This window comes from Oncorhynchus gorbuscha, linkage group LG17 (genome assembly GCF_021184085.1).
Source record: "Oncorhynchus gorbuscha isolate QuinsamMale2020 ecotype Even-year linkage group LG17, OgorEven_v1.0, whole genome shotgun sequence".
Taxonomy (NCBI): Eukaryota; Metazoa; Chordata; class Actinopteri; order Salmoniformes; family Salmonidae; genus Oncorhynchus; species Oncorhynchus gorbuscha.
The window spans coordinates 16,087,529-16,097,528 of record NC_060189.1 but is presented as its reverse complement, the minus strand read 5'-3'; the positions used below and the strand labels follow the sequence as shown (position 1 = coordinate 16,097,528).

The 10,000-nt window shown below is 47.5% G+C and overlaps 1 protein-coding gene across 1 annotated transcript in view; it reads right to left on the bottom strand.

Moving 5' to 3' along the window:
• The window catches only part of LOC124001293 (usherin-like), a 471,917-nt gene that overhangs the window by 208,574 nt on the left and 253,343 nt on the right, over positions 1–10,000 (bottom strand). The window contains 1 exon segment of the mRNA XM_046307964.1: positions 3,373–3,552. Coding sequence (XP_046163920.1) covers positions 3,373–3,552 — 180 coding nt within the window.

Below are 10,000 nucleotides of genomic sequence, written 5' to 3'. Positions count from 1 at the left end.
AGAGAGCGAGATAGAGGAGAGAGAGAGGAGAGGGAGAGAGAGAGAGAAAGAGGTAGGAGACGAGAGGAGGGAGGGAGGGAGGGAGGGAGGAGAGAGAGAGAGAGAGAGAGAGAGAGAGAGAGAGAGAGAGAGAGAGGGAGAGGGAGAGAGAGAGAGAGAGAGGGAGGGAGGGAGGGAGGGAGGGAGGGAGGGAGGGAGGGAGGGAGGGAGGGAGGGAGGGAGGGAGGGAGGAGGGGAGGGAGGGAGGGAGGGAGGGAGGGAGAGAGAGAGAGAGGGAGGGAGGGAGGGAGGGAGGGAGGGAGGGAGGGAGGGAGGGAGGGAGGGAGGGAGGGAGGGGGAGGGAGGGAGGGAGGGAGGGAGGGAGGGAGGGAGGGAGGGAGGGAGGGAGGGAGGGAGGGAGAGAGAGAGAGAGAGAGGGAGGGAGGAGAGAGAGAGGGAGGGAGGGAGGGAGGGAGGGAGGGAGGGAGGGAGGGAGGGAGGGAGGGAGGGAGGGAGGGAGGGAGGGAGGGAGCGTGTCAGATGAAAGGCATGAGTGTTTATGTATCAGGATATTAACACACATGTACTGAGTGTTAATATATCGGGACATTACTGGGGATACATTACAATGTTAACACTGACACCAACTGTCACGGCTCCGACCTTAGGTGGCTCCCCTTCCCGTTCGGGTGGCGTTTGGCGGTCGTCGTCACCGCCCTACTAGCTGCCACTGAGTCTTTTCTCCCCCTCCTTATGTGTTTATTGATTACACCTGTTTTGAGTTGGTTGAAATTAGTTGGGCTTCATTAGTCAGCCGGCCCGCCCGTTTCTTTGTGCGGGATTCATTATTATAACCTTTGTATTAGGTGTAGACGAAAGTCTTGGTTTATGTTCGTGGAGTTTGCTGGACTGTTTTCGTCCCCCGTGTCTGGGGCATTTGTCTTGAGCACCCAGTGTTTAGTGGGGTGGCCGTGGTTCACCGTGTGTGCATTAAAAGAGCACTATATTGAACTCTCTGTTTTCCTGCGCCTGACTTCACACTCCCGACACCCAGAACGTTACACCAACCAGCTGTGTGTGTGTGTGTGTGTGTGTGTGTGTGTGTGTGTGTGTGTGTGTGTGTGTGTGTGTGTGTGTGTGTGTGTGTGTGTGTGTGTGTGTGTGTGTGTGTGTGTGTGTGTGTGTGTGTGTGTGTGTGTGTGTGTGTGTGTGTCTAAGATCGTTTATTGATCGATCACCCACTCATCCTCCCTGATTCCTATTCCAGAGAGAAAACAAAGAAAAAACAAAGACAGGTTGTCACGTTCTGACCTTTATTTTCCTTTGTTTCGTCTTTATTTAGTATGGTCACGGCGTGAGTTTGGGTGGGCAGTCTATGTTTTGTGTTTCTATGTTTAGGTTTCTGTTTCGGCCTAGTATGGTTCCCAATCAGAGGCAGGTGTCGTTAGTTGTCTCTGACTGAGAATTATATTTAGGTAGCCTGGGTTTCACTGTTGGTTTGTGGGTGTTTGTTTCCGTGTGTGTGTTTTTCGCCACACGGTACTGTTTCGGTTTGGTTATTTCACCTATTCGTTTATTGTTTTTGTATTTCATAGCAGCGTGGTAACGGGCAGCAGCAGCGATGTCAGGACTCCTGGACATGGGAGGACGTTTTGGACGGCAAGGGTTGCTACACATGGGAGGAGATCCTGGCTGGAAGGGATCGCATCCCATGGGAACACGTGGAGGCAGCTAGGAGAGCAGAGGCAGCCGGAGAGAGGAGCCAGCGATACGAGGGAACACGGCTGGCAAGGAAGCCCGAGAGACAGCCCCCAAAATGTATTGGGGGGGTTACACAGGGAGTGTGTCGAAGCCAGGTAGGAGACCTGCGCCAACTTCCTGTGCTTACAGGAGAGCGAGAGGGACAGGCACCGTGTTATGCTGTGGAGCGCACGGTGTCCCCGGGTGCATAGTCCGGTGCGGTACATTCCAGCTCCTCGTATCGGCCGGGCTAGAGTGGGCATCGCACACGCACACACACAAACGGCCCATGCCTGGCTATGCTGTGTGGTGTGTAAAACATTTGAATAAATGTAAGTAAAGGAAATGTTAAGTAAGAGGAATGGTGCAGCAGCTATTTAACCACTGACTATTTAACCACTGGCTATTTAACCACTGACTATTTAACCACTGACTATTTAACCACTGGCTATTTAACCACTGGCTATTTAACCACTGACTATTTAACCACTGACTATTTAACCACTGGCTATTTAACCACTGACTATTTAACCACTGACTATTTAACCACTGACTATTTAACCACTGACTATTTAACCACTGGCTATTTAACCACTGGCTATTTAACCACTGACTATTTAACCACTGGCTATTTAACCACTGGCTATTTAACCACTGACTATTTAACCACTGACTATTTAACCACTGGCTATTTAACCACTGACTATTTAACCACTGACTATTTAACCACTGGCTATTTAACCACTGACTATTTAACCACTGGCTATTTAACCACTGGCTATTTAACCACTGACTATTTAACCACTGACTACTTAACCACTGACTATTTAAGTGATGAGTTCTATTTGTAGAGAGACTCATAAAACGCAACATAATTACAATCAACCACAATTGAACTGTGAGAATTTATTCTGTAGTGGCTTCCTTCTGTTTACTCTGTCATTTAGGTTGTGGAGTAACTACAATGCTGTTGATTCATTCTCACTTTTCTCTTATCACAGCCATTAAACTCTGTAACTGTTTTAAAGTCACCATTGGCCAGTCACCATGGTGAAATCCCTGAGCGGGTTCCTTCCTCTCTGGCAACTGAGTTAGGAAGGACGGCTGTTTCGTTATAGTGACTGGGTGTATTGATACACCATCCAAAGTGTAATAAATAACTTCACCATGATCAAAGGGATATTTAATGTCTGCTTTTGTTTTTACCCATCTACCAATAGGTGTCCTTATTTGTGAGGCACTGGAAAACTTCCTTGGACTTTATGGTTAAAATTGTGTTTGAAATTCACTGCTCGACTGAGGGATCTTACAGATAATTGTAAGTGTGGGGTACAAAGATGATGTAGTCATTCAAAAACCAGGCTAAAAACTATTTTTGCATGCTACTTATTATGTGATTTTTTAAGCACATTTTTACTCCTGAACATATTCAGACTTTCCCAAAGGGGTTGAATACTTATTGACTCAAGACATTTCATTTTTAATTAATTTGGAGAAAATAATTCTAAAAACATAATTCCATTTTGACATTATGGGGTATTGTGTGTAGATCAGTGACACAACATCTCAATTTAATCAATTTTAAATTCCAAAATGTGGAAAATGTCAAGGGGTGTGAAAACTAAGTCACTGTATGTGTCTATGGTACCTTACCAGTAGGGGGCGTGGAGACAGCAGTGGGTAGACTGTCCACACACCCCATAGTGTTGCAGGCCCGGACCATCAGGCTGTAGTTAGAGTAGGGCTGGAGACCTCCGACAGACACCCACCTCCCTGCTTCACTGCTATTATACACACTATCACCATCACCTTCATCATCATCATGACCTGGACCTGAGGGGGAGAGATGGAGAGAGAGAGGTAGAGGTAGAAATAGAGAGGGGGGAGAGAGAGAGAGAGAGAGAGAGAGAGAGAGAGAGAGAGAGAGAGAGAGAGAGAGAGAGAGAGAGAGAGAGAGAGAGAGAGAGAGAGAGAGAGAACATGAATAATCGGTATCCTAGGTTTGAATTCATGTTGTTTGAAATAGACTTTGTCACATGAGAAGGAGAGACAGAAATATATTTGCTTTACAGTTCTTTAGGGAAATAAGTATGGTGCATTAGCATTAACATGCCATAAGGGTTTTAACCGTTGCTCGCTGATCTATCTAAAAAATAACAGCGGTTCGAGAGATGAATACAAGCACACAAAGAGAAACATGCTGTATATCAGACATATGGTTTATATATGATCCCCCATTAGACACCTGCTAATGAAAATGTTACAGATCAATCAATAATCCACAACACTTTGGCCCCCAGCACGCACACACACACACACACACACACACACACACACACACACACACACACACACACACACACACACACACACACACACACACACACACACACACACACACACACACACACACACACACACACACACACACACACACACACACACACACACACACACAGAGTCAGGTCAGGGGTTGACCATCATGATCCCTAGTCACCACCACCACCACTTACAGTAATGCAATCCATCTAAGGATATACAGCCCCATGCACACATTAAATAGGAATTAATTTAACTTAGATATCACTGGACCTATAGGGAAAGGGAGGGGGAGGGAAAGAGAGAGGAGGGGAGAAGGGGAGGAAGAGGGATGGGAAAGCGTAGGGAGGGAAGAGAAAGGGGTTCGGATAGGGGAGAGAGGAATCGGGGAAGGTTGAGAGAGATGTAGAGAGAGAGAGATGTAGAGAGAGAAATAGAGAGAGAAGCGGAGAGAGAGACAGACAGAGAGGCGTTAGAGAGAGAGACAGAGAGAGAGACGTAGAGAGAGAGACGTAGAGAGAGAGACAGAGAGAGAGACGTAGAGAGAGCGACGTAGAGAGAGAGACGTAGAGAGAGACGTAGAGAGAGACAGAGAGAGACGTAGAGAGAGACAGAGAGACGTAGAGAGAGACGTAGAGAGAGAGACGTAGAGAGAGAGACGTAGAGAGAGAGAGAGACAGAGAGACGTAGGCAGAGGGAGACGTAGAGACAGAGAGAGACGTAGAGAGAGACAGAGAGAGAGACGTAGAGAGAGACATAGAGAGAGACGTAGAGAGAGAGATGTAGAGAGAGACAGAGAGAGACGTAGAGAGAGACGTAGAGAGAGAGGCATAGAGAAAGAGATAGAGAGAGAGAGGCGTAGAGAAAGAGACAGACAGAGAGGTGTAGAGAAAGAGACAGACAGAGAGGCGTAGAGAAAGAGACAGAGAGAGAGGTGTAGAGAAAGAGACAGACAGAGAGGCGTAGAGAAAGAGACAGACAGAGAGGCGTAGAGAAAGAGACAGAGAGAGAGGTGTAGAGAAAGAGACAGAGAGAGAGGTGTAGAGAAAGAGACAGAGAGAGAGGTGTAGAGTAAGAGACAGAGAGAGAGGTGTAGAGTAAGAGACAGACAGAGAGAGGCGTAGAGAAAGAGACAGAGAGAGAGAGGCGTAGAGAAAGAGACAGAGAGAGAGAGAGAGAGAGACGAGAGAGGTGTAGAAAGAGACAGAGAGAGAGGTGTAGAGTAAGAGACAGAGAGAGAGGTGTAGAGAAAGAGGTGTAGAGAAAGAGACAGAGAGAGAGGTGTAGAGTAAGAGACAGAGAGAGGTGTAGAGTAAGAGACAGAGAGAGAGAGACAGAGAGAGTGTAGAAGAGACAGAGAGAGAGGTGTAGAGAGAGAGAGGTGTAGAGTAAGAGACAGAGAGAGGTGTAGAGAAAGAGACAGAGAGAGAGGAGAGAGTAAGAGACAGAGAGAGGTGTAGAGTAAGAGACAGAGAGAGAGGTGTAGAGTAAGAGACAGAGAGAGAGGTGTAGAGTAAGAGACAGACAGAGAGAGGTGTAGAGTAAGAGACAGAGAGAGTAGAGAAGAGACAGAGAGGTGTAGAGTAAGAGACAGAGAGAGAGGTGTAGAGTAAGAGACAGAGAGAGAGGTGTAGAGTAAGAGACAGAGAGAGAGGTGTAGAGTAAGAGACAGAGAGAGAGGTGTAGAGTAAGAGACAGAGAGAGAGGTGTAGAGTAAGAGACAGAGAGAGAGGTGTAGAGTAAGAGACAGAGAGAGAGGTGTAGAGTAAGAGACAGAGAGAGAGGTGTAGAAAGAGACAGAGAGACAGAGAGAGGTGTAGAGTAAGAGAGAGAGGTGTAGAGTAAGAGACAGACAGAGAGGTGTAGAGTAAGAGAGAGAGAGGGTGTAGAGTAAGAGACAGAGAGAGAGGTGTAGAGTAAGAGACAGAGAGAGAGGTGAGAGTAAGAGACAGAGAGAGGTGAGAGAGAGACAGAGAGAGAGGTGTAGAGTAGAGAGTAAGAGACAGAGAGAGAGGTGTAGAGTAAGAGACAGAGAGAGAGGTGTAGAGTAAGAGACAGAGAGAGAGGTGTAGAGTAAGAGACAGAGAGAGAGGTGTAGAGTAAGAGACAGAGAGAGAGGTGTAGAGTAAGAGACAGAGAGAGAGAGGTGTAGAGTAAGAGACAGAGAGAGAGGTGTAGAGTAAGAGACAGAGAGAGAGGTGTAGAGTAAGAGACAGAGAGAGAGGTGTAGAGTAAGAGACAGAGAGAGAGGTGTAGAGTAAGAGACAGAGAGAGAGGTGTAGAGTAAGAGACAGAGAGAGAGGTGTAGAGTAAGAGACAGAGAGAGAGGTGTAGAGTAAGAGACAGAGAGAGAGGTGTAGAGTAAGAGACAGACAGAGAGAGGTGTAGAGTAAGAGACAGAGAGAGAGGTGTAGAGTAAGAGACAGACAGAGAGAGGTGTAGAGTAAGAGACAGAGAGAGAGGTGTAGAGTAAGAGACAGAGAGAGAGGTGTAGAGTAAGAGACAGAGAGAGAGGTGTAGAGTAAGAGACAGACAGAGAGAGGTGTAGAGTAAGAGACAGAGATACAACCCATATTTATGCTTATTTATTTTATCTTGTGTCCTTTAACTATTTATACATTGTGTATATATATATACATATATATATATATAATATGACATTTGTAATGTCTTTACTGTTTTGAAACTGTTGTATGTGTAATGTTTACTGTTAATTTTTGTTGTTTTTCACTTTATATATTCACTTTGTATGTTGTCTACCTCACTTGCTTTGGCAATGTTAACACATGTTTCCCATGCCAATAAAGGCCTTGAATTGAATTGAATTGAATTGAGAGGCGTAGAGTAAGAGACAGAGAGAGAGAGGCGTAGAGAAAGAGACAGAGAGAGAGAGGCGTAGAGAAAGAGACAGAGAGAGAGGTGTAGAGTAAGAGACAGAGAGAGAGGCGTAGAGAAAGAGACAGACAGAGAGGCGTAGAGAAAGAGACAGAGAGAGAGGTGTAGAGAAAGAGACAGACAGAGAGGTGTAGAGAAAGAGACAGAGAGAGAGGTGTAGAGAAAGAGACAGACAGAGAGGTGTAGAGAAAGAGACAGAGAGACAGGTGTAGAGAAAGAGACAGAGAGAGAGGTGTAGAGAAAGACAGAGAGAGAGGTGTAGAGAAAGAGACAGAGAGAGAGAGGTGTAGAGAAAGAGACAGAGAGAGAGGTGTAGAGTAAGAGACAAAGAGAGAGGCGTAGAGAAAGAGACAGAGAGAGAGAGGCGTAGAGAAAGAGACAGAGAGAGAGAGGTGTAGAGAAAGAGACAGAGAGAGAGAGACGTAGAGAAAGAGACAGAGAGAGAGAGGCGTAGAGAAAGAGACAGAGAGAGAGAGGTGTAGAGAAAGAGACAGAGAGAGAGGTGTAGAGTAAGAGACAAAGAGAGAGGCGTAGAGAAAGAGACAGAGAGAGAGAGGCGTAGAGAAAGAGACAGAGAGGTGTAGAGAAAGAGACAGAGAGAGAGAGACGTAGAGAAAGAGACAGAGAGAGAGAGGCGTAGAGAAAGAGACAGAGAGAGAGAGGTGTAGAGAAAGAGACAGAGAGAGAGAGGCGTAGAGAAAGAGACAGACAGAGAGGCGTAGAGAAACAGATAGAAAGATGGACGGTTAGTGAGTCAGGGAAATAGAGAGATGAAATAATGATGTAGAGAGAGATAAAGAAAGAGGAAAGGAGGGAGAGACAGAAGGAGAAAGAGAGAGGGAGAAAGAGTGAGACTACTGTGATACCATACTGCTAACTTGGCACAACTCCTCATCTTCTATTACCTCTGAAAACACAGAAAGGCAAAAAAACTGATAACATTTCACAGCTTAAGCAAAAATAAACAAGCTTAATGAATTAACGTGAGTTGGATTCCCCAGACAGACCTCTCTCTCCCCAACTCCCCGGCCCTGGTCCGCTTTCCACAATCTTCCAATTGCTTCCAATTTACCTAGTCTGCTGTTGGCAGTTTGTAAAATGAAACGCTAACATGAAAGCATCCGTCTCAGATTTTTGAAGTGCAAGTACTCTTTTTCTCTCTCTCCTTTCTCTCTCTCCTTCTCTCTCTCCGTCTACTTATCTATATCCCTCTCGATTTCTCTCTCTCACTCCCTCTCCCCCTCTCGCTCCCTCTCCCCCTCTCGCTCCCTCTCCCCTCTCGCTCCCTCTCCCCCTCTCACTCCCTCTCCCCCTCTCGCTCCCTCTCCCCCTCTCACTCCCTCTCCCCCTCTCGCTCCCTCTCCCCCTCTCGCTCCCTCTCCCCCTCTCACTCCCTCTCCCCCTCTCACTCCCCCTCTCACTCCCTCTCCCCCTCTCACTCCCTCTCCCCCTCTCGCTCCCTCTCCCCCTCTCACTCCCTCTCCCCTCTCACTCCCTCTCCCCCTCTCGCTCCCTCTCCCCTCTCGCTCCCTCTCCCCCTCTCACTCCCTCTCCCCCTCTCACTCCCTCTCCCCCTCTCACTCCCTCTCCCCTCTCACTCCCCCTCTCCCCCTCTCACTCCCTCTCCCCTCTCACTCCTTCTCTCACTCCCCCCTCTCACTCCCTCTCCCCTCTCACTCCCTCTCCCCCTCTCACTCCCCCTCTCACTCCCTCTCTCACTCCCCTCTCACTCCCTCTCCCCCTCTCACTCCCTCTCCCCTCTCACTCCCCCTCTCACTCCCTCTCCCCCTCTCACTCCCTCTCCCTCTCACTCCCTCTCCACCTCTCCTCCCTCTCCCCTCTCACTCCCTCTCCCCCTCTCGCTCCCTCTCCCCCTCTCGCTCCCTCTCCCCCTCTCGCTCCCTCTCACTCCCTCTCCCCCTCTCACTCCCTCTCCCCCTCTCACTCCCTCTCGCTCCCTCTCCCCCTCTCGCTCCCTCTCCCCCTCTCACTCCCTCTTTCATGAGTAAAAGGCTGCTGTGTTCATGTTCTGTATTTCCCGACAGAGAGAGAGATTGATGGCTGATTTTCAGCAGTGAGGAATAGTGAGTGGTTGAAAAGAGCTTTCTTCCTACAGCTCTACATAAATCACAACATGAGTCAATATTTAATAATGCTTGGCTTGGTCTGGGCCTCTTGATCAGCCTTGTCAGGGAGAATAACTCTCTCTCTCGCCATCACACTGTGTGTGTTTGTGTGTCTGTTGATCGGGCCTGTCATATGTAATAGGTCCCTCCTGGCTGGCTGTGACATAAGGGCCAGTTTTACTACCATACTAACATGTAAAAGATCATTACGCTGCCACTCTGCCCTTAGTCTGGACATAGAGGAGGAGAGGATGGGAAGGGAGAGGTGATGGATCCACAGAGAGGGTTACTGTGGCTGACAGGAAATGAAAGGTCCTGAATATTAAGACATGCACATCTACCCAATCTTCTACATCACATACATATACGCAAGCATACGCACACACATGCACACACACGCACACATACACACACGCACGCACACGCACACATACACAGACGCACACAGACCTTGACACGCAGATAAAGGCAGTGTATATCAAAGGGTAACATAAAGCAATATTCCATCTCTCTGTTTCCTCCCTGGCTCTCATCCCTCCTCCTAATCTGTGTGTTCCTGTGTGAAGGAGACATCAAAGCAGTGCTGTAACACACAGGTCTCTCTGCTCGCTGAGAGAGAGGTCACTACCATCTCTACACACTGATTACTACCCCCGACTATCTACTGTCCTCCTCTAGCTCTCCTCGTGTGCCTCCTCCCCTCCCCTAAAATGGTATACACTCCCCTCCGTATTTATATGTACAGTGAAGGTACAACGTTTAATGTGTCTCTATACTCCAGCATTTTGGATTTGAGATCAAATGTTTCCTATGAGGCGACAGTACAGAATGTCACCTTTTATTTGAGGGTGCTTTCATACATAGCTGTTTAACCATTTAGAAATGAAATATTGTTATGGATTGAGTTGTAATTTGTTGTCAACAATTGCACAAAATAATAA